Source organism: Coregonus lavaretus, assembly GCF_964263955.1.
Source record: "Coregonus lavaretus genome assembly, chromosome: 19".
Classification (NCBI taxonomy): domain Eukaryota; kingdom Metazoa; phylum Chordata; class Actinopteri; order Salmoniformes; family Salmonidae; genus Coregonus; species Coregonus lavaretus.
This window is the reverse complement of record NC_140006.1, coordinates 15,301,396-15,326,900: the sequence shown is the minus strand read 5'-3', so window position 1 is coordinate 15,326,900 and position 25,505 is coordinate 15,301,396. Positions and strand designations below refer to the sequence as shown.

General features: G+C 43.4%; 2 protein-coding genes across 2 annotated transcripts; both read right to left on the bottom strand.

Moving 5' to 3' along the window:
* Positions 1-375: 375 nt before the first annotated feature.
* Positions 376-5,625, bottom strand: LOC311146616 (uncharacterized protein). The gene is made up of 2 exons (XM_084183146.1): positions 5,234-5,625; positions 376-1,611 (listed from the first exon to the last, which is right to left on the bottom strand). The coding sequence occupies exons 1-2, from the start codon at positions 5,508-5,510 to the stop codon at positions 563-565; spliced, it is 1,326 nt and encodes a 441-aa protein (XP_084039272.1). The 5' UTR covers positions 5,511-5,625; the 3' UTR covers positions 376-562.
* Positions 5,626-6,408: 783 nt separating this feature from the next.
* LOC311146982 (uncharacterized protein) lies at positions 6,409-24,853 on the bottom strand. The gene is made up of 15 exons (XM_084183588.1): positions 24,698-24,853; positions 23,766-24,150; positions 23,545-23,647; positions 23,281-23,425; positions 22,701-22,783; positions 20,728-20,835; positions 20,502-20,620; positions 11,213-11,372; positions 10,898-10,995; positions 10,700-10,771; positions 10,073-10,486; positions 9,725-9,949; positions 9,325-9,515; positions 8,457-9,181; positions 6,409-8,338 (listed from the first exon to the last, which is right to left on the bottom strand). The coding sequence occupies exons 2-15, from the start codon at positions 23,851-23,853 to the stop codon at positions 6,475-6,477; spliced, it is 4,395 nt and encodes a 1,464-aa protein (XP_084039714.1). The 5' UTR covers positions 23,854-24,150; positions 24,698-24,853; the 3' UTR covers positions 6,409-6,474.
* Between the last annotated feature and the right edge of the window lie 652 nt (positions 24,854-25,505).

The following is a 25,505-nucleotide window of genomic DNA, read 5'->3' as shown; positions in this document are numbered from 1 at the left end:
CAAATTGAGTGACTGACGTAATAAGAGAAAAATCTGCTGGTGCACAACCACATTTCTAAATTGCACCTGGTGTATTCTACTATTCTTACTCTCAATAGTAAGTTGTGACCCCGACAGTCCCCCCCACCCCCCCGCGGCCGGGAGCCCTAAGCGACCGCTTATGTCGCTTATGGCTGGAGCCGGCCCTGATTGCACTATACACAACCTGAAAATTCATGGTATGACACACAAAATGACCATTTGTTCAAATTTGACATCCTCATTTAACAATGCTTACATTCCTATAAAGCCCTTGAAGCATATCAAGTAATTTATGTAATATTGTTGAGATTAGTAAAATTCTAATATGGCATTCCCTCTTTTAACTTCTCAACCGCCTGGTAGAGCTCTGTAATTTCATAAATAAACATCAAGTTGGAAAAAAAAACAATTTGAAGTTCTTATTTGAGTTGTAAGTAGTAGGGTTTTAAGGTGAAATAATTGTTCAACATGTTTTTCAAGAAGAGACAGTTAAAAGGGTTAACTGTACAACGCTGAGGAAAACACTGAACAACATGCATTCTTACATTATGACATTGGCAAATTTACATTGATGTTTTTGATGTATTTTGAGGTTACCGAGAACCGTGAAACTTTTACCACACTGCACACAACTAAATGGCTTTTGTCCACTGTGAAATCGCTCATGTCTTTGGCAGTTGTCCTGCCTTGCAAACATCTTGCCACAGAGTCTGCAACTGAAAGGTCTCTCACCCGTGTGGACACTCTGATGTGACTTAAGTCTGGTTTTCTGCGTAAAACTTTTCCCACACTCAAGACATCTGTATGGTTTGACTCCCGCATGAGAGTGCTGGTGTGCTTCAAGTTGACAATGGCGGTGGAAGCTCTTTCCACACAATGAGCATATGAACATTTTCTGGTTTGGTACAGCTCTCCAAACATTTACCATCCTTTTTGTTTTCAATCTGTTCTTATTAAGAATATGCTCATTGTTGTGCGAGTTTGACTCAGATGTGTTCTCAGTTGCTCTCATGAGCCCTTGTGAAGAAGGTCCTGGCTGCTGCAGTCTGGGCTGTAAAATCAAGCCCTCCATCACTAAAGGGTGCAGAGTATCTCTGTACTGCCCCTGCTCAGCTTGAAAGGACTCAGACATGGCATCGCCATTATAAAGAGGATGCCACTCGGGCTCCACTTTCACTGGGACAGTGCTGAAAATGTCATTAAGCGGTTTCTCTGCAGTAGACAAAGAGTTGCAGGAAGCAGGATGGGATGGGATGGGAGCGGGATATTGATCTGCCTGAGAGGAAAACATCTGTAAGCATCTCTCTGTAGTGTAAGACCCATCTGGGTGAGTGGAATCATTCCCACTTAGTCCTTGTGTAACAGAGAACCACAGCTGACTATCTCTCTCATCCATTCTAAAGTCCAAACTGCCTGTGATTCCTGGGTCTTGTATGGTTCCCTGGGCTACATGTTTTTCCACCTGCTCTGCTTTCACCAGAAACTCCAGTCCACCCCTCGCCTCCTCAAGGTGTCCTGAGCTCTGCAGCTCATTGAACTTCTCTGGGTCCTCTACAGGAGTGGCTTGGGATTTCTGGTCCTCTTCATTACCTGGAAGTAGAGTAGATGGTTTATGTAATTGTTAGAAATGTGTCAAATAAGCGATAAAACAAAACCTTGAACAGGGCAAGTAACCTGACTTGATAGCAGGGCCGTAACTACATATGAGGACACTGAGGTCTGGACTTTGGTAATTTTTTCTAATTTGAAAAATAATAAAAGTACACTGCTCAAAAAAATAAAGGGAACACTAAAATAACACATCCTAGATCTGAATGAATGAAATAATCTTATTAAATACTTTTTTCTTTACATAGTTGAATGTGCTGACAACAAAATCACACAAAAATTATCAATGGAAATCAAATGTATCAACCCATGGAGGTCTGGATTTGGAGTCACCCTCAAAATTAAAGTGGAAAACCACACTACAGGCTGATCCAACTTTGATGTAATGTCCTTAAAACAAGTCAAAATGAGGCTCAGTAGTGTGTGTGGCCTCCACGTGCCTGTATGACCTCCCTACAACGCCTGGGCATGCTCCTGATGAGGTGGCGGATGGTCTCCTGAGGGATCTCCTCCCAGACCTGGACTAAAGCATCCGCCAACTCCTGGACAGTCTGTGGTGCAACGTGGCATTGGTGGATGGAGCGAGACATGATGTCCCAGATGTGCTCAATTGGATTCAGGTCTGGGGAACGGGCGGGCCAGTCCATAGCATCAATGCCTTCCTCTTGCAGGAACTGCTGACACACTCCAGCCACATGAGGTCTAGCATTGTCTTGCATTAGGAGGAACCCAGGGCCAACCGCACCAGCATATGGTCTCACAAGGGGTCTGAGGATCTCATCTCGGTACCTAATGGCAGTCAGGCTACCTCTGGCGAGCACATGGAGGGCTGTGCGGCCCCCCAAAGAAATGCCACCCAACACCATGACTGACCCACCGCCAAACCGGTCATGCTGGAGGATGTTGCAGGCAGCAGAACGTTCTCCACGGCGTCTCCAGACTCTGTCACGTCTGTCACATGCTCAGTGTGAACCTGCTTTCATCTGTGAAGAGCACAGGGCGCCAGTGGCGAATTTGCCACTCTTGGTGTTCTCTGGCAAATGCCAAACGTCCTGCACGGTGTTGGGCTGTAAGCACAACCCCCACCTGTGGACGTCGGGCCCTCATACCACCCTCATGGAGTCTGTTTCTGACCGTTTGAGCAGACACATGCACATTTGTGGCCTGCTGGAGGTCATTTTGCAGGGCTCTGGCAGTGCTCCTCCTGCTCCTCCTTGCACAAAGACGGAGGTAGCAGTCCTGCTGCTGGGTTGTTGCCCTCCTTCGGCCTCCTCCACGTCTCCTGATGTACTGGCCTGTCTCCTGGTAGCGCCTCCATGCTCTGGACACTACGCTGACAGACACAGCAAACCTTCTTGCCACAGCTCGCATTGATGTGCCATCCTGGATGAGCTGCACTACCTGAGCCACTTGTGTGGGTTGTAGACTCCGTCTCATGCTACCACTAGATTGAAAGCACCGCCAGCATTCAAAAGTGACCAAAACATCAGCCAGGACGCATCGGAACTGAGAAGTGGTCTGTGGTCACCACCTGCAAAACCAGTCCTTTATTGCGGGTGTCTTGCTAATTGCCTATAATTTCCACCTGTTGTCTATTCCATTTGCACAACAGCATGTGAAATGTATTGTCAATCAGTGTTGCTTCCTAAGTGGACAGTTTGATTTCACAGAAGTGTGATTGACTTGGAGTTACATTGTGTTGTTTAAGTGTTCCCTTTATTTTTTTGAGCAGTGTATATATTTTGTACACAACAAAGAAGATCAATTACGGGTCAACATCTAAATATTGCTCCCAGCGTTGATCAAAGCTCAGAGCGCTTATATTCTTGATCTGATTGGGTTCTAATCGCGCCAGCCTCTTTGCAAACGAGTGGAATCATGAACAGTGGTTTGTTTATGTTCGCCTGCATCTCCCGGATTTGCCTTCCGGTTTTGCCTTTTTAGCAGCAACCACTCTCTCAAATGGCTAACCCCGCCCTCTCGCAGCACAGGCCCGAGGGCCTGAGATGTAAAACGAACCAGCCCAGCTCAGAGTCGGCTCAAGTAGGTAACTAGAGATGCTGCTGACAGTGTGTTTGCGAGATACCGGACAAAAGGCAATTTTAAAACCGTCCCGCGACTCCTGCCATGTCTACAGACATTCCCCAAACAAACAAAAACCGACTATCAGAGAACGAGTGCACAACTGGTAAATAGTCACTTATAGATATGTCAGTCAGTCAGGTGGCTAGCTGCCGGCAGTGACTTCTATTGCAGTAATGTTGAAGGGCTCTGGCTAGTATTACTTAGCCAGCTAGAAGGATGAAGTAAGAAGCTACTGTTAAACGGAGCCTACCTCAGCAGGAGCAAAAAATAGGCTACTAAGTTCTCATAATAACTTTGCTTTATAGAGAGTAGGCTACTGAGACAGACAGTGATGAGGCGCTCAGTGGTGAGGCAGAGGCAGGCTGCAATGTATACAGGAGGAAGCAGAGGACAGAGAGAGGAAGCAAGCAGAGAGGTTAGTACAGTGGATTTTTTTCCATATAGGCCTACATTAAAATGCAATTGAAATGCAAACAATATGGTTCTAAAACGTTTATATCAGTGGTTTTTAGTCTTATCTCGATCGCCCACTGGGGTTTATTACCCACCTTTTTCTTACCACTACATCACTGATATTAATACAGAATAGTAAGTCATATTCTAATAATTAATGTGAATGTGACACAATCATCTGTGTGCTCCATTGATGTCTGTTTGTGTGGCACTTTACTGTTAGTCGTTCCGGATAAAAGTGTCTTCTAAATGGCATATATTAGCAGGGGTGAAAGTAAGGCGGTACGGTGTCCCGGTAAAAATATTGTGGGGGTACGCCTTACCAGTAAAACATTAGCCAATCACAATAATTAAAACAAATGATGACTGGTTGTGTTTATGCCACAATAAAAGGTAATACATTAAAAAAGTTAAATGACAAATCTTTATGACTAGGCCCACAGAGATCCTATTGAATTAATAGGGATTCTATATGTAATTCTATGATTACACCCATTAAACATTTTGGAGGTCCTGCACCGGGAATAAATTAATTATCCTTTCACTCCTGTATATTAGTAATGCCTAGGACTACAAATGTGAAAGCTATGTAATTTGGGAAAAGAGATATCCAAGTAAATAATTGATGATTTTATGCAATTCATCATTACAACTGACTGAACAGTACCTGATGCTATGTGTTCGTGTGAATCAGTTTTCATATTTCCCCCCTTTTAAGGGTATAACATTACAATTGTATAGCTAATATGCTGTGTTTGTAGATGACTGAGGTGAATAAACCTACAGCAGCAGAGGTGATAATGACTTGGGTCATTTTTACTTATTTTTGCTGTTCTCCAAATAGCATTTTAATTGGGGGCGCGTGCCTTCCGGACCTCACTACACCTCAAATCCTGATTACACTTATGAGTTATATTGTCCTAGGTATAAAAGGCTAAGTTAATCGTTAGAACCATAGGTATATGGTACGATAGGATCATATGGGTCTAACGATGAACTTAGCTTTAAGATGCTTTTGGGAAACCGGGCCCTGCTTGACAGCACTAAACTAAGGGTGAGCGCTCACCTTTTTGTGAGGTCCCACTTCCAAGCGGAATTCCCTCAGCATGTTGCCTCTCATTGGTCCCTCGTTCTGCTGCTTCCCTTTGAGCTTTCCTCAGTTCTCTTTCCATCAGCTGTAAACTATTTTGAAGGCCTTCTATCTCATTTTCTTTCCGACACATTTCCAGCCGAAGCACGACAGTACCCTCGTCTACAAATTTGGTTATTTCTGCAACAGCTGCCTTTGCTAGCACATCCATGATTGCACCTATTTGTGTACTAAAAGAAACAGTGTTAGACATTGCTCATCAAATAAAATCACCGTTGTTACACAGAAACAAATATGCAGTGCTAGTGCCTCTATAAAATATTTATAACAGAATCGTTTCTACTATTGCAAAGCTTCTCGAAGCTCTCAAGCAGCATTCGTTTGTGAAATAAATAAATAAACTTTATCCGGAAAGACAGATAACGGAAATGACGACAGAAAGTACCATACACTTTCTAATAAATGCCCTTATATGGGGATATTTATTTGAAATCCGTCATAAACGCCTAGCTACCTGGTTTTAATGTCTGCTAGCTACTAGTAAAATTATTTTTGAAAACACAAATAAGACGACCACTTTTCTTTGCAGAATAAGTTTATTCACAAAAACAAAACAAAAACTGAAAATGCATTGTTTTATAGAATTTATACAAATAATGACACATCGTCCTTAAAAACATCTCCAGATAATCAGTAAGCAATCATTAACTCATAAGAAGTTATTATATTTGCTTTCTCACCATTTGCTTGCTCACCCTTAACAATACCCATGGTGGTTATGCATGAGATGTGATAACTGAGATTTCCATACTTGGTGTATATTGACAACTCTTTGCAGATTGATTAAAACCAAGCAGTTAAAATGGTAAGTTACATTAATAGGTTAAAAGCAGCAACAAAAAGGGGGACATTTACAGAGGGGGAGAGAGAGATAAAGTGTGGCGGATCAGTTGCCCTGAATCTGAGTGGGACGGTTCTAGGCCCAGGCTGAATTATACAGGGAGTATATATATATATATATATATATATATATATATATATATATATATATATATATATATATATATATATATATATATATATATATATATATTTTTTTTTTTTTTTTTAATGTAATGTACTTATATATTGTATATAAATGATCAGTTTTATACTAACCGTCCAGACAGAGTCGATGACTACAACATTTACTGGCGTCTTTGTCCACCTCTTTCTCTTTATTGTACTTCATATCCTCGCTCTTTCTGTTTCTCCCTCTCACTGCCCTCTTTCTCTCTCCCTCTCTTGATTCCCATGGCAACAGCTTCATCAAAACACATACTTATTGGACTGTTCTTCATCATGTCTCTCATTCCCCCCTCATTCACATCTCTCCTCCTCTCCCCTCCCCACTGTGCCTGCCACTCCCTTTCGCCTCTGTCCTCTTCTTCCCCTTTCTCATTCCACCCTTGTTCTGTCTCGCAGACTTTGCCATGCTCTGGCTTCCCTTCCAACTTTCTCTCTTTATCTTGCTGTCCCAAAGCCCTGTGTACCTTTCCCTTCCCCCTGTCTCTGTCTGCCTCTCTCCTCTCCCTCTGCTGCTGTTGTCTGAGGTTCAGTGCAGTTATTTGGCATTGATGTGGCTTGGGTGGTACCATTGGCACTGATCTTGCTTGATACACTTTAGGGGGTGTTTGTTGTTTAGACCTGACCAGCACTCTCCCCACCCCCTTTTCAGAACCCACTTTACTACCTCTCCCTTCCTTCTGTCCCTCATTCAGTTCTTTGCTGTTTATCTGGACCTCTTTCAGTTCTTCTTCTCTTTCCTCTATTATTGTTGGTGTCTGTAGTTGCTCTTTTGTCTCTCCATTCTCCCTCTCTTCGTTCTCCTTATCTGGCCCTGTTGATTCACGTTCTTCTGTCTCCTGTTGGACCACAAGTATACTATCTCCTTCTTCGTCCCTGATTACACCTCCCTCTTCCATCTCTTTATCTCCCTCCTCATCTCCCTCAACATCCTTTATCAGATCTATATCTCTTTTTCTTCTCTCTAAAACATGCTGTGCCTCTAGGTGCTGTTTCTGCTTCTCATTATCAATCAACATATTTTCCATCCCCTCTTCAGCTGCCTCTTCCTCAGTCTCTCCCATGGTATCCACTCCTTCCTCCTCTCGCTTCGTCTCTTCTTTTGCACTCATCTCTTCACTTGCCTTACTCTCTCCTTCCTTTATCTCTTTCATTGTCTCTTTCTGCTGTACTCTAATCCTCTCCCCCTCTTTGGTTTCTATCACCTCCTCCTTAACTTTACTTTCCTCAGTCTCCCCTTCCCTACCCTTCCTCTCTCCACTTTCCATCATGTCATCCCTGGCTACTATGCTCATCATCTCTTCATAAATGACCTCTTCCTGCTCTATGTCCTCTTCTCCTACTTCCCCTTCCTCACCTGCTATCCTTTCCTCTTCTTCAATCATTCCTCTTTGTTCCTTCGCCTCCACTTCAATGTCCTCCCCCTCTGTTTCTTCCATCTCCTTTAATACATCTCTCTCCTCTCCTTTGTCCATATCTTCCTCTCTCTCAGTTCTTGTTACCTCTCCTTCTTGTTTGTTAAATTCTCCCCCATTTCTATCTTCTCTTTCCTCCATCTCTTCCTCTACCTTCTTCTCCTCTCCATCTTCCTTCTTTCCCTCTCTCTCCCTCTCAGTGCTATTTTTAGGCTGCTCCATTGCGCCCCCTGCTGAAACTTCCTCTGATCGCTCATTGATTATGTTCTTTGGCTCTTCAGCACAGGAAACTATATGACAGGCAGTGAGTAAATGCTCTTGTGAATCTGCTTTCTCGGCTTCGTTCACAGTGTCGCCATTGTAACCCTCTGAATTCATACCTTCTTCACCACAGTGACTCTTCAGGTCCTCCTCCTCGTCTCCGAGCTGCAGGTGAACTCTAGTGTCCTCTCCCTCTTTGTCTGCAGTGGTCTGCAGTGAGGCCTCCTCACAGTCAGTTGATGAGTATGCTGAAGCGAGGCCCCTCTCAAGGTCACCTGGTGTTTCCTCTTCCTCCATCATGCTGGTTTCAACCGAGTGACAACTTTCTTGTATCTCAGTGCTGTAAGGTGAAGAGTAAGACACATCAGATCTATGATGACAGGTAACATTTATCATGTACCTTTATTTTGATATACTGTTCTTGACTTTGATTCACTTCATAACCCACCTCTGCTTACCTTTCTGTGCATGTATTCGTCGGGGTGTCTGCCTGGTCGTTCTCCTGGTTGTCTGGATCCTGTCCTGCATCGTCCTCCTCCACCAGTTCCATCGCTTCCAGTCTATTCTCTTCTTCAGCCTTGCTATGTCTCAAGACCTCTTCTGGTGGGTCACAGCAATCAGGGGAATCAATGTCCAAGTGCACAGGAGGCATTCTGGCCTCAGAACTCTGTGATAGGTCCATAGGAATTGGTCTGTCATCAGAAGCACTGTCCAATTGTTGTGCGGGCTTAGCAGGGAGGGACAAACCCTTCTCCACATCAGTCTGAGGCCCACTCCATGTCAGTCTGTTGAACACCAAACTAGACGGTAGACTTTTACAGAACATGTCATCATCGTCCCCCTCATCTTCTCTGTCGTAATCATCATCTTCGTCGTCATCATCCTCTTCTTCAGAGGAAGAGGACAGAGCAGGCAGGAAGGGCCTGGGCATGTAAGGCAGACTCATTGACTTGTTGGCTCGCCCATATTGATCAAAGCTTAGAGGTCTGTGTGTGGGTGTTTGTGTCTGCCTCAGTGTATGTGTCTCTGTTTGGCAGCCTGTCTGTATTTGTATCTGTGTGTCTACAGGTGGCTGTGTGACAGAGTCTGGTCTGTCATGTGAGAGTCCAGGGGATCTCTGCTCCACCTCGTCCTCATACTCATCTTCCCCATGATGAGGCTCCACTGAGAACGCCTGGAACATCTGGGAGGAAAGAGGATGGAGAAGAGAGGTTAGGATCATGACTAAATGATTAAACACACACGTGCACGTGCACGCGCGCACACACACACACACACACACACACACACACACACACACACACACACACACACACACACACACACCTTGGTGGAGGCACTGCTGTCCATGAGGTCCAGGAATCCAAAAGTATCCTGAAAGTCTAGTGGACAGTCCTGGACTTGTGCATTGTCCTCCACCATTGTCGGCGGGTACGGCACATCTGTGGCAACTGCCTCATTTCTGACACCTGACATATCTGGGGCATCCAGGGCAGTCTGCACAGAGCCTTTGATTTCTGACAATTATATGTAGATGTTACAGCTTAACACAAAAGTCCTATCCAACTTATATTGTTAAATCACCAATTGTCAATAATTCAATTTCCACAAAAGTGTGGAAAACTCAACCCAAACAGGATCAATAATCCTACTACAATCATGGCTTTACTTCCCTTATTGGACAATTGTATTATGATCGTTAAAATACATGAATGATCAGACATACCCATGTGTTCTCCTTCTTCATCCTCCTCTTCCTCATCATTTTCAGGCTTTACTGCATCCTCTCCTACACCCTCACCCCGACTCTCTTCACCCCTCTCCTCTGACAGCTTAGAGACACAGTCCCCATTCGCTTCCTCCTCTTTTCCTCTTTCTTCTTTTCCTTCAACTTTATCATCCTCCTCTTCATCTCTTCTCTTGACTCTGTCAGTCTCGTCCTCCCCCACAACTTCCACTCGGATGTGCCTTTCCCCCTCCCTTCCCTTTTGTCTCCCACCCTCCCTTCCCTTCTGTCTACCACCCTCCCTTCCCTTCTGTCTCTCACCCTCCCCACCCTCTCCCTTATCTCCACTCTCCTCTCCTCCTCTATGGTTGCCCCTGTCTGCTCCACCACCCTGCAGCACCCCAAAGGCCAGGCCTGATGTGATGTGAAGGGGGACGGTGACTGAGAAAGGTCCGGAGATGTGTATCCCTGCCCGCCGGTCCGCTTTGCTGGAGAGTCCTGGGGATCTGGATGGGGTTTGCAGAGCCTCAGTCCTGTTGCCCCCACCACAGTGACTGTCCAGTCGACTGTATGTGCCCGTTGTTCCCCCGCTCCCGCTCACTACACTCACACTAGCCCCCTGACCCCTCCGGAAGGTCACAGCATATCCGCTGCCCACATCCCTACCACTACTGGATGCCCCTCCATCCACACCACCTTGGGGACAAGGAGAGGGCTGAGCCAGGGGGGACATGACAGTGGAAGGGGGTCGTTGACTGGAACCTGTAAGGTATGGTAAACAGTCACATTAGTCTACAGATGAAACTGTCATAAGTGTAAGCCTATAGTACTACTGAACACATAAATGTAAGTATGCCTTAGCTTTAACAGCATACATTCATTTCATCCATGGATTACTCTACAAACATATTAACCTAAATCTATACATTAAACAAGGAATCAATAAAGAGTGGGTAAACAAGGAAGGAGGAGTACCTTCATGCTGATAGGGCATTGAGCTCAAGGAATCCATGCTCTTGGCTGGCCTTAAGACAGTTTTCTCTTTTTCTACAGAGAAATGGAGAGATGATTGTAAAACTCAAATTAATCATTATTACCATTGCAAAGCTATGCATTGTATTGAAAGATAATAACATCAGTGTGGCACTGATTCTTAATGGAGAGGGTGCATACCTTTGGTTGAGTTCTTGTTCCTTCGTCTCGGGTCATGGAGTCTGCCTCCTAAATTGAAGATGGACTTCCACTTCCTGCCCTTGAGAGATCCCTTCCTCCTGTAGAGAATATTACAGTTACTCGGTTACTCGGGCCAGGACTTTTTCTTCACCACGTGACCCGTCCATGGAAGAAGAACTATACCCCCTAGTACTAGCTTACCTATTACCATTGCGACCATTAAACCTCTACCTATCTCAACCATTGTACTGCTACTCACTGCTACTAAATTGTCATAAATTGGCCATGTTTTGATTCTTTGGTTAATTTGCTTACTTGTCTGTGCCGTCTATGATGGCGTGATAGGAGCGCATGGCCGGGGGGCCGTCCCCTGGGCTGATGTTGCCTAACTGGAATGGAATGCTCCGGAAGAAAGGTTCCTCTGGATTGTGTATAGAGGGAGTTGGGAACGACTTACAACGCTCCGGAGCACTACCTTTATAAGGAGGTGAAGAAGAAAGGGAGGAGATATGAGAGAATATGAGTGAGTGTATATTCTCTATGACACAGACAGACAGACACAGAGAGAGAGAGAGAGAGACAGAGAGAGAGAGAGACAGAGAGAGAGAGAAAGAGAGAGAGGTTTAGAGTTAGATAAACTTAGATTTTTTGGCAGGGACATATACAGGATTCTACCCTCCACAACATAACCTTCATTACAAACCAAAACTCCAAACCTACAACCTGATTTTGGACGGAATTACCTGGAATTACCTGGAAGGCTTTCTACTACCAAGGATCACTATTCCCAAGCTATACAGCAAATGCTCTGGCAAACAAACAGAAACCTGAAAACACCATCCAACCTGGAACTGAGTGAGTAATGTTTAGTCTGAAGCTATTTTTTTACTTTCAAAAACCAAAAGAAAAATACATTACAATGATATATTTTACTTTATAAGGACTGAATGCTAAGGCTACCAAGCTTGCTAGTACAAAGAGATGCAACTTCAATTAGCACTGACATGTGAAGTGAGATGTGTCAAAGCCCTTGAGCCCAACAATGGCAGGAGAGTCGCACAGTCTACCCCAACCAAATGGAGAGGCCTTAGACGCACCCTCCCGCTGTTCAGAGGTAATTAAAATACAGTACCCTCTGTATGTAAAGAATGATAAGACACGAAAAGATTACAAAATGAAGCTCCTTATGGGAAATCAGGAGACACTTTTTGTTGACTTTTATAAAAATGGGAACATAAGCAACCTTATCTTCCACACAGACCATCCCCTGGCATGGCACAGTGCTGTACTAGCACACTACCCCTCTGTTAAGAGGGGGGGTGTTAGCGATGGGTGGAAACTCAGGATACTAGACAACGAGGACTCTGAGTCAGCTAATATACAGTGGGGAGAACAAGTATTTGATACACTGTCGATTTTGCAGGTTTTCCTACTTACAAAGCATGTAGAGGTCTGTAATTTTTATTATAGGTACACTTCAACTGTGAGAGACGGAATCTAAAACAAAAATCCAGAAAATCACATTGTATGATTTTTAAGTAATTCATTTGCATTTTATTGCATGACATAAGTATTTGATCACCTACCAACCAGTAAGAATTCCGGCTCTCACAGACCTGTTAGTTTTTCTTTAAGAAGCCCTCCTGTTCTCCACTCATTACCTGTATTAACTGCACCTGTTTGAACTTGTTACCTGTATAAAAGACACCTGTCCACACACTCAATCAAACAGACTCCAACCTCTCCACAATGGCCAATACCAGAGAGCTGTGTAAGGACATCAGGGATAAAATTGTACACCTGCACAAGGCTGGGATGGGCTACAGGACAATAGGCAAGCAGCTTGGTGAGAAGGCAACAACTGTTGGCGCAATTATTAGAAAATGGAAGAAGTTCAAGATGACAGTCAATCACCCTCGGTCTGGGGCTCCATGCAAGATCTCACCTCGTGGGGCATCAATGATCATGAGGAAGGTGAGGGATCAGCCCAGAACTACACGGCAAGACCTGGTCAATGACCTGAAGAGAGCTGGGACCACAGTCTCAAAGAAAACCATTAGTAACACACTACGCCGTCATGGATTAAAATCTTGCAGCGCACGCAAGGTCCCCCTGCTCAAGCCAGCGCATGTCCAGGCCCGTCTGAAGTTTGCCAATGACCATTTGGATGATCCAGAGGAGGAATGGGAGAAGGTCATGTGGTCTGATGAGACAAAAATAGAGCTTTTTGGTCTAAACTCCACTCGCCGTGTTTGGAGGAAGAAGAAGGATGAGTACAACCCCAAGAACACCATCCCAACCGTGAAGCATGGAGGTGGAAACATCATTCTTTGGGGATGCTTTTCTACAAAGGGGACAGGATGACTGCACCGTATTGAGGGGAGGATGGATGGGGCCATGTATCGCGAGATCTTGGCCAACAACCTCCTTCCCTCAGTAAGAGCATTGAAAATGGGTCATGGCTGGGTCTTCCAGCATGACAACGACCCGAAACACACAGCCAGGGCAACTAAGGAGTGGCTCCGTATGAAGCATCTCAAGGTCCTGGAGTGGCCTAGCCAGTCTCCAGACCTGAACACAATAGAACATCTTTGGAGGGAGCTGAAAGTCCGTATTGCCCAGCGACAGCCCCGAAACCTGAAGGATCTGGAGAAGGTCTGTATGGAGGAGTGGGCAAAAATCCCTGCTGCAGTGTGTGCAAACCTGGTCAAGACCTACAGGAAACGTATGATCTCTGTAATTGCAAACAAAGGTTTCTGTACCAAATATTAAGTTCTGCTTTTCTGATGTATCAAATACTTATGTCATGCAATAAAATGCAAATTATTTACTTAAAAATCATACAATGTGATTTTCTGGATTTTTGTTTTAGATTCCGTCTCTCACAGTTGAAGTGTACCTATGACAAAAATTACAGACCTCTACATGCTTTGTAAGTAGGAAAACCTGCAAAATCGACAGTGTATCAAATACTTGTTCTCCCCACTGTAAATCTCTATAAATCTGGAACAGTATTGGTACAGGGCAACCCCAAACAGTTCCAGCTGGACTTTCACCTAATCAAATAAATAACTCAGCAGGAGAAGCTCTCCCTTGAGACCGATACCCCCACCCCGAGCGGGTCAGACCAGACCTCTTCATTAAATAACCCCACAGACGGGGCGGCAGGTAGCTTAGTGGTTAAGAGCGTTGTGCCAGTAACCGAAAGGTCGCTGGTTCTAATCCCCGAGCCGACTAGGTGAAAAATCTGTCGATATGCCCTTGAGCAAGGCACTTAACCCTAATTGCTCCTGTAAGTCCCTCTGGATAAGAGCGTCTGCTAAATGACAAAAAAAAAAAAAAAAAGGCTCTCCCTTGAGAACGATACCCCCACCCCGAGCGGGTCAGACCAGACCTCTTCATTAAATAACCCCACAGACGAGCAACCCCAAGTGGAAAGTCAACTTCCCAGCACAGAGTACTACTCCCTCATTGAAATGATGGATAAATTCACCCAGCTGGAGGTAAGGCAGGTGGAGCTGGAACAGCAAGTGATTACACTCCAGTCAGCACAGACCCAGACAGCATTTCAGCACAACAACACCCCCTTAACTAGACCTGGAGAGCTGGAGGTGGAGAGAGACATATCTGCACTCTGGACTGTGGTGAGACAACATCAGCAGGAGAAGAACAGAGCACTAGAGGAGAGGATCAGAGTGCTGGTAGGTTACAGAGAGTTGGTAGTCCCATCCACCAAACTACCAGGTGTGAAACAGGGAAGGGACTCAGGGGGTATGCTAATTTGGTATAGAGCAGACCTAACTCACTCTATTAAATTAATCAAAACAGGAACATTTTACATTTGGTCAGAAATTCAAAAGGAAATTATCTCAACAGAGAAAAATGTCCTCCTGTGTGCTACCTATATCCCCCCACTAGAATCCCCATACTTTAATGAAGACAGCTTCTCCATCCTGGAGGGGGAAATCAATCATTTCTAGACCCAGGAACATGTACTACTCTGTGGCGACCTAAATGCCAGAACTGGACAAGAACCTGATACCCTCAGCACACAGGGGGACAAACACCTACCTGGAGGTGACAGCATTCCCTCCCCCGTATGCCCCCCTAGGCACAACTACGACAACATAACCAACAAAAACGGGTCACAACTCCTGCAGCTCTGTCGCACGCTGGGTATGTACACTACCGGTCAAAGGTTTTAGAACACCTACTCATTCAAGGGTTATTCTTTATTTTTACATTGTAGAATAATAGTGAAGACATCAAAACTATGAAATAACACATATGGAATCATGTAGTAACCAAAAAAGTGTTAAACAAATACAGTGAGGGAAAAAAGTATTTGATCCCCTGCTGATTTTGTACGTTTGCCCACTGACAAAGAAATGATCAGTCTATAATTTTAATGGTAGGTTTATTTGAACAGTGAGAGACAGAATAACAACAACAAAAATCCAGAAAAACGCATGTCAATAATGTTATCAATTGATTTGCATTTTAATAAGGGAAATAAGTATTTGACCCCCTCTCAATCAGAAAGATTTCTGGCTCCCAGGTGTCTTTTATACAGGTAACGAGCTGAGACTAGGAGCACACTCTTAAAGGGAGTGCTCTAATCTCATCTTGTTACCTGTATAAAGGACACCTGTCCACAGAAGCAATCAATCAATCAGATTCCAAACTCTCCACCATGGCCAAGACCAAAGAGCTCTCCAAGGATGTCAGGGACAAGATTGTAGACCTACACAAGGCTGGAATGGGCTACAAGACCATCGCCAAGCAGCTTGGTGAGAAGGTGACAACAGTTGGTGTGATTATTCGCAAATGGAAGAAACACAAAATAACTGTCAATCTCCCTCGACCTGGGGCTCCATGCAAGATCTCACCTCGTAGAGTTGCAATGATCATGAGAACGGTGAGGAATCAGCCCAGAACTACACGGGAGGATCTTGTCAATGATTTCAAGGCAGCTGGGACCATAGTCACCAAGAAAACAATTGGTAACACACTACGCCGTGAAGGACTGAAATCCTGCAGCGCCCGCAAGGTCCCCCTGCTCAAGAAAGCACATATACATCCCGTCTGAAGTTTGCCAATGAACATCTGAATGATTCATTGGAGAACTGTGTGAAAGTCTTGTGGTCAGATGAGACCAAATTGGAGCTCTTTGGCATCAACTCAACTCGCCGTGTTTGGAGGAGGAGGAATGCTGCCTATGACCCCAAGAACACCATCCCCACCGTCAAACATGGAGGTGGAAACATTATGCTTTGGGAGTGTTTTTCTGCTAAGGAGATAGGACAACTTCACCACATCAAAGGGACGATTGACAGGGCCATGTACCGGCAAATCTTGGGTGAGAACCTCCTTCCCTCAGCCAGGCCATTGAAAATGGGTCGTGGATGGGTATTCCAGCATGACAATGACCCAAAACACACGGCCAAGGCAACAAAGGAAGAAGCACATTAAGGTCCTGGAGTGGCCTAGCCAGTCTCCAGACCTTAATCCCATTGAAAATCTGTGGAGGGAGCTGAAGGTTCGAGTTGCCAAACGTCAGCCTCGAAACCTTAATGAATTGGAGAAGATCTGCAAAGAGGACTGGAACAAAATCCCTCCTGAGATGTGTGCAAACCTGGTGGCCAACTACAAGAAACGTCTGACCTCTGTGAGTACTAAGTCATGTTTTGCAGAGGGGTCAAATACTTATTTCCCTCATTAAAATGCAAATCAATTTATAACATTTTTGACATGCGTTTTTCTGGATTTTTTTGTTGTTATTCTGTCTCTCACTGTTCAAATAAACCTACCATTAAAATTATAGACTGATCATGTCTTTGTCAGTGGGCAAACGTACAAAATCAGCAGGGGATCAAATAATTTTTTCCCTCACTGTAAAAATATATTGTATATTTGAGGTTCTTCAAATAGCCCCCCTTTGTCTTGATGACAGCTTTGCACTCTCTTGGCATTCTCTCAACCAGCTTCACCTGGAATGCTTTTCCAACAGTCTTGAAGGAGTTCCCACATATGCTGAGCAATTGTTGGCTGCTTTTCCTTCACTCTTCGGTCCGACTCATCCCAAACCATCTCAATTTGGTTGAGGTCGGGTGATTGTGGAGACAAGGTCATCTGACGCAGGACCCCATCACTCTCCTTCTTGGTAAAATAGCCCTTACACAGCCTGGAGGTGTGTTGGGTCATTGTCCTGTTGAAAAACAAATGATAGTCCCACTAAGCCCAAACCAGATGGGATGGCATTCCTCTGCAGAATGCTGTGGTAGCCATGCTGGTTAAGTGTGTCTTGAATTCTAAATAAATCACAGACAGTGTCACCAGCAAAGCACTCCCACACCATAACACCTCCTCCTCCATGCTTTACGGTTGGAAATACACATGCGGAGATCATCCGTTCACTCACAAAGACATGGCAGTTGGAACCAAAAATCTCCAATTTGGACTCCAGACCACTGGTCTAATGTCCATTGCTTGTGTTTCTTGGCCCAAGCAAGTCTCTTCTTATTATTGGTATCCTTTAGTAGTGGTTTCTTTGAAGCAATTCAACCATGAAGGCCTGATTCACACAGTCTCCTCTGAACAGTTGATGTTGAGATGTGTCTGTTACTTGAACTCTGTGAAGCATTTATTTGGGCTGCAATTTCTGAGGTTGGTAACTCCAATAAACTTATCCTCTGCAGCAGAGGCAACTCTGGGTCTTCCATTCCTGTGGTGGTCCTTATGAGAGCCAGTTTCATCATAGTGCTTGAGGTTTTTTGCGACTGTGCTTGAAAAACGTTCAAAGTTCTTGACATTTTCCGGATTGACTGACCTTCATGTCTTAAAGTAATGATGGACTGTCGTTTCTCTTTGCTTATTTGAGCTGTTCTTGCCATAATATGGACTTGGTATTTTACCAAATAGGAATATCTTCTGTATACCCCCCCATACCTTGTCACAACACAATTTATTGGCTCAAATGCATTAATAAGGAAAGAAATTCCACAAATTAACTTTTAAGAATGCACACATGTTAATTGAAATGCATTCCAGGTGACTACCTCAAGAAGCTGGTTGAGAGAATGCCAAGAGTGTGCAAAGCTGTCATCAAGGCAAAGGGGGGCTATTTGAAGAATCTCAAATATAAAATATATTTTGATTTGTTTAACACTTTTTTGGTTACTACATGATTCCATATGTGAATAATATTAAGAAATGCTATAGATGGAAGGAAAGTAGTGTCGAAACCTACCAAAAAACAATTAGGCAACAACAAATTCAATCCCTTTTAGACAACTTCCTGGACAAAACGTTCCACTGTAATAGTGAAGGTGTAAACTTGGCAGTAGAAAACCTAAACAGTATATTTGACCTCTCAGCTTCCCTATCAAATCTAAAAATCTCTAACAGAAAACCTAAGAAAAGTAACAACAGTGACAAATGGTTTGATGAAGAATGCAAAAACCTAAGAAAGAAATTGAGAAACCTATCCAACCAAAAACATAGAGACCCAGAAAACCTGAGCCTACGCCTTCACTATGGTGAATCACTAAAACAATACAGAAATACACTACGGAAAAAGAAGGAACAGCATGTCAGAAATCAGCTTAATGTAATTGAAGAATCCATAGACTCTAACCACTTCTGGGAAAATTGGAAAATACTAAACAAACAACAACACGAAGAACTATCTATCCAAAACGGAGATGTGTGGGTAAACCACTTCTCCAATCTTTTTGGCCCTATAACAAAGAACAAACATCAAAAAAATATACATGATCAAATGCAAATCTTAGAATCAACTATTAACGACTACCAGAACCCACTGGATTCTCCAATTACATTGAATGAACTACAGGACAAAATACAAACCCTCCAACCCAAAAAGGCCTGTGGTGTTGATGGTATCCTCAATGAAATGATAAAATATACAGACCACAAATTCCAATTGGCTATAGTTAAACTCTTTAACATCATCCTTAGCTCTGGCATCTTCCCCAATATTTGGAACCAAGGACTGATCACCCCAATCCACAAAAGTGGAGACAAATTTGACCCCAATAACTACCGTGGGATATGCGTCAACAGCAACCTTGGGAAAATCCTCTGTATTATCATTAACAGCAGACTACTTCATTTCCTCAGTGAAAACAATGTACTGAGCAAATGTCAAATTGGCTTTTTACCAAATTACCGTACGACAGACCACGTATTCCCCTGCACACCCTAATTGACAAACAAACAAACCAAAACAAAGGCAAAGTCTTCTCATGCTTTGTTGATTTCAAAAATGCTTTTGACTCAATTTGGCATGAGGGTCTGCTATACAAATTGATGGAAAGTGGGGTTGGGGGAAAAACACAACATTATAAAATCCATGTACACAAACAACAAGTGTGCGGTTAATATTGGCAAGTCTGCAGCATCCGGCCTCACCCTACTAGAATCTGAAGTCAAATGTCTACTGTTTGCTGATGATCTGGTGCTTCTGTCACCAACCAAAGAGGGCCTACAGCAACACCTATATATTCTGCACAGATTCTGTCAGACCTGGGCCCTGACAGTAAATCTCAGTAAGACAAAAATAATGGTGTTCCAAAAAAGGTCCAGTTGCCAGGACCACAAATACAAATTCCATCTAGACACCGTTGCCCTAGAGCACACAAAAAACGATACATACATTGGCCTAAACATCAGCGCCACAGGTAACTTCCACCAGGCAAGAAGGGCCTTCTATGCCATCAAAAGGAACATAAAATTTGACATACCAATTAGGATCTGGTTAAAAATACTTGAATCAGTTATTGAACCCATTGCCCTTTTATGGTTGTGAGGTCTGGGTCCGCTCACCAACCAAGAATTCCCAAAATGGGACAAACAACAAATTGAGACACTGCATGCAGAATTCTGCAAAAATATCCTCAGTGTACAATGAAAAACACCAAATAATACATGCAGGGCAGAATTAGGCCTATACCCGCAAATTATCAAAATCCAGAAAAGAGCCGTTAAATTCTATAACCACTTAAAAGGAAGCGATTCCCAAACCTTCCATAACAAAGCCATCACCTACAGAGAGATCAACTTGGAGAAGAGTCCCCTAAGTAAGCTGGTCCTGGGGCTCTGTTCACAAACACAAACAGACCCCACAGAGCCCCAGGACAACAACAACAACACAATTAGACCCAACCAAATCATGAGAAAACAAAAAGAGAATTACTTGACACATTGGAAATAATTAACAAAAAAACAGAGCAAACTAGAATGCTATTTGTCCCTAAACAGAGAGTACACAGTGGCAGAATACCTGACCACTGTGACTGTCCCAAACTTAACGAAAGCATTTACTATGTACAGACTCAGTGAGCATAGCCTTGCTATTGAGAAAGGCCACCGTAGGCAGACCTGGCTCTCAAGAGAAGACAGGCTATGTGCACACTGCCCACAAAATGAGGTGGAAACTTCCAAACCTCCTGCCAAATGTGTCGAGAGAGAGGAGAGAGAGGAGAGAGGAGAGAGAGAGAGAGAGAGAGAGAGAGAGAGAGAGAGAGAGAGAGAGAGAGAGAGAGAGAGAGAGAGAGAGAGAGAGAGAGAGAGAGAGAGATACCTGAATCAGGAAACAGCTGGGGCACGTGGGTGAGGATGAATTCCACTACGATGGACTGGACCCTCACCTCCATGAAGGCTGCAGTACCGTTAAACCCTGACGCCTCAATGTCTTTTGACCTGCAAACAACCTCAGAGGATTAAACAACATTGAGCAATGCAAACACACTGTTTAAACTATCTCTATCTAGTTCATGTATTTCTCTCTCATGTAGATACACACACACCTGAGAAGGTTTGGAGCCCAAACAATGGCGAGGTTCCGGGCATGCATGTTGGTGTGTGAGGAATAAGAAGCCATTTTGACAAGGTGACGCATCAGGAACTCTAGAGTTCTGAGAAACCAGGGAGAAGGAGAAGGGGCAGAAAGACAGGGAGGTGGTTTAATTCTATAGTTAGTTTGAAAACAGTTGAAACTATTGAAGAAAAACTACACATGGCAAAATGTACAGTCCCTCTAGTTACAAACAGATGGTTCCAGCCATGTAATATATGTCAAAAGTTTGGACACATCTACTCATTCCAGGGTTTTTCTTTATTTTTTACTATTTTCTACATTGTAGAAGAATAATGAAGACATCAAAACTATGAAATAACACATATGGAATCATGTAGTAACCAGAAAAGTGTTAAACAAATCAAAATATATTTTCTATTTGAGATTCTTCAAAGTAGCCACCTTGATTGCCTTGATGACAATTTTGCACACTCTTGGCATTCTCTCAACCAGCTTCATGAGGTAGTCACTTGGAATATATTTTAATTAACAGGTGTGCCTTGATAAAAGTTAATTTGTGGAATTTCTTTCCTTCTTAATGCATTTGAGCCAATCAGTTGTGTTGTGACAGGGTAGGGTTGGTATACAGAAGATAGCACTATTTGGTAAAAGTCCATATTATGGCAAGAACAGCTCAAATAAACAAAGAGAAACAACAGTCCATCATTACTTTAAGACATTAAGGTCAGTCAATACGGAACATTTGAAAGTTTCTTCTAGTGCAGTCGCAAAGACCATCAAGCGCTATGATGAAACTGGCTCTCATGAGGACCGCCACAGGAAAGGAAGACCCAGAGTTACCTCTGCTGCAGAGGATAAGTTTATTGGAGTTACCAGCCTCACAAATTGCAGCCCAAATGAATGAAGTAACAGACACATCTCAACATCAACTGTTCAGAGGGGACTGTGTGAATCAGGCCTTCATGGTCGAATTGCTGCAAAGAAACCACAAAATATGAGATTTTTGGTTCCAACCGCCGTGTCTTTGTGAGATGTAGAGTAGGTCAACGGATGACCTCCACATGTGTTGTTCCCCCGTGAAGCATGGAGGAGGAGGTGTGATGGTGCTTTGCTGGTGACACTGTCTGTGATTTATTTAGAATTCAAGGCACACTTAACCAGCATGGCTACCACAGCATTCTGCAGCGATACGCCATCCCATCTGGTTTGCGCTTAGTGGGACTATCATTTGTTTTTCAACAGGACAATGACCCAACACACCTCCAGGCTGTGTAAGGGCTATTTGACGAAGGAGAGTAATGGAGTGCTGTATCAGATGACCTGGCCTCCACAATCACCCGACCTCAACCCAATTGAGATGGTTTGGGATGAGTTGGACCGCAGAGTGAAGGAAAAGCAGCCAACAAGTGCTGAGCATATGTGGGAACTCCTTCAAGACTGTTGGAAAAGCATTCCAGGTGAAGCTGGTTGAGAGAATGCCAAGAGTGTGCAAAGCTGTCATCAAGGCAAAGGGTGGCTACTTTGAAGCATCTAAAATATATTTAGATTTGAACACTTTTTGGTTACTACATGATTCCATATGTGTTATTTCATAGTTTTGATGTCTTCACTATTATTCTACAATGTAGAAAATAGTAAAAAATAAAGAAAAACCCTTGAATGAGTAGCTGTGTCCAAAACTTGTATGTATGTAATAGTTTTGCTTCCATCCCTCTCCTTGCCCCAACTTGGGCTCAAACCAGGGACCCTCTGAACACATTAACAAATGCCTCCAACGAAGCCTCATCCACAAAAACCGTGGCTCTTGCAGAGCAAGGGAAACAAGTACATCAAGGTCTCAGAGCAAGTGACGTCACTGATTGAAATGCTACTAGCGTGCACCGCTAACTAGCCATTTCACACTGGTTACACATTTCAAACATTTACTCTTTCTCTATATAAGCTGAATAGGTGGAGGTTTACCTGTAATGGGGAGCAGGTAACTCCTTCAGCACATCCTTGATCTTCACTAGCCTCTCCTCCTCCAGCTGAATTGCCACAGCTTCCTAGGGGGAAAGTGGTGTGTGAGGTTGATACATAAAGCCATATGCCATCTTAAAGATGTGTTCTAAAAGGTTTTGTATAATGTCAGCCAGTAGTTTTTGAAAGTAGCGCTCAGAAGCCAAACACGGGTCCCCAATTTTGTTTTACAATTGTGTACAACGTCATCCATTTCGTATGATATGTTACATCCTGCAAAAATGTTTAATAAAAATAAGAACTTTTTCCCCTCCTGCAATTCGAATTATACAAATTCCAATTCATATTGTACGAATTTGTAAGCGCTTAAGATCCCGTTCAATCTCTTTAACGCTGGGTCCTGTTCAGTGGGTATGAAATAGGAGAAAACATTTTGACATTTTGAACATACCTGAACATGTCCAATAGAAAAACTCCTTGTTTTCTGTGTCAGAAATGCTCTCTTTTTCGCTCCTACTGAATGCAACCCTGGTGTCCATGTATCTGAATTACGATCAAGTAATGTACTAAGACAGGTACTCACAGCATATTTGTCATAGAGCTGGTATGTGAGGAGCGGATTAGGCAACTCTCTGAAGTAGGCCTTGCAGAGAGAGCTGACACAGTGAATGTCCTGCAGGTACACATCCTTATTGAGATCTGGGGTCCCCTCACTGTCAAACTCACCCCTGTTTGGAGACAAACACATTACATTTCACTGCTGTACTTGACCACACACAAACGCACAGACTCATGCAAGCGCGTGGGAGCGTCCATACACACGAGACACAAACACACACACACTTACCTTAGTTTCTGTGCGTTGGATGACACCCCAGATAGCCTGTAGATCCCATCTACAACCCCATGCTCCTCAATGAATTCACTGCAGCTTCGCAGCACCTGGGGAACTGAGAGGTTGACAAGATGATAATACTACAGAACTGACAGGGATAAACAACAGGATGCTAATATTTAACATATTCAGATATAACATATTCTAACAGACTGAGGGAACTTGGGACTTACTCTCCTGACAATTTGTAGCCAGGTGGTCCAACAGGTCACAGCCAAACACTTTCTCATTGTTCCCTCCTTTTCTCCGGAGTCTCCGCATCTCTTATTTTCTCCTGCCTCAACCTCTCACATCCAGCCCTGTTGTCAACTATGTGTGTATATGTGTGTCTAATATATGTATTTTCTGTATGAATTGGTCAATGGTAACGTGACCATGAGGATTTCATATACATTTACAATGTGCTGTTCATATTATACGCTGTGTTGTTTTCTTCATTGGATTTTATTGTGCTTTTTTGTTTAACTCTGTGAAGTGTATTACTTTACTGTGCTATGCTGAGCTGTGTTTTAATCCATTCTGCTGGGTCATGCTGTCTTTTGTTGTGTTTGTGGCACTCTGTAAAGTAAAAAACCAGCAAAATCATCCTCTCAATATGCGTACACCAACACAACACTTAATGTGATCATTTAAAATCAAACTGTGCATCGCTCACAATCTACAGCATACATCACTCTTCACTTTCCCCAAATATATTTCTTCACAAAATACACAGGCCACACCCTTAGCCCCAATACTCCCAGTCGCCCTCTCAGTGCTGTGATCTGGGGACACTTAAAATTCAATCAAGTCTAGTCTTCCTATGTTGATGGACACCCTGACACCCCAAACCACGACTCTGGCTGTTCTCTTTGACCAATAGAGGCCCTCTTCTCCTGGCCACTCGTGTCCCTCTCACTGCAGAGGAAGTCAATTTAACTGTACAATGTGACTGTAGGCCTGTCGTAGAACATGAAGCCTCTGAGCCTGACCCCACCTCTCCATCCCCCTGACCCCTACCATCCCACCTTTAACACACTGTCACTGTTCCTCTTCTCCACTTTCGGGGTGACTTAGAGGTAAACACAATAATAAGAAAGAGTAAGAGAGTTAAGACTGTTCCTACCTTCACTCTGCACAGGCACAACCAAGCAGCAGCAAGCGATGACACAAGAAACCACTAAACTTCCCCTGTTGACTTCCTGAGTCTCTCCTTTTCTCTAACATTCTCTTTCTGTATATCTCCACCATTATCTCCGCCTCTGTTGACTGGCAAATCAATGAACCAGTAAATCATTCAAACTACCAATCATGTCAATCAATTTCTCTTATCTATTTAGATATCTACAGTATCTAATGATCTTCGATTCAGATTACCAGTTTTATACAGTACCGGTGTAGTGTTAGATTAGACAATGTACACAGATGTGAAGCTGTATGAACATGTATAGCCAATTATACTTAAACAAATATTTGATTGCCTAGTTTTGAGTTGACATATAACTTAAAGCTGCAATATGTAACTTTTTGGGCGACGCGACCAAACTCACATAGAAATGCGAGTTATAGATATGACATTCTCATTGAAAGCAAGTCTAAGAAGCGGTAGATCTGTTCTATGTGCGCTATTTTTTTTTCTTCCCATGCTGAAGTTTCATTTTTGCTTCTTTTACTTTCGGTTTTGTACACCAGCTTCAAACAGCTGAAAATACAATATTTTTGGTTATGGAAAATATATTTCACAGCGGTTTAGATTGTACAATGATTCTTTACACTATACTTGCTTGTTTTGTCACAAACTGAAATTAGGCAAACCATTAGAATTTTAGCAACCAGGAAATGGCGGAGTGATTTCTGCATAGTGCACCTTTAACATTTTAAGGCAGCAGAGCAGAGTAAGGTGAAAATATAACTTGAGAAATCAAGTTGAGTTG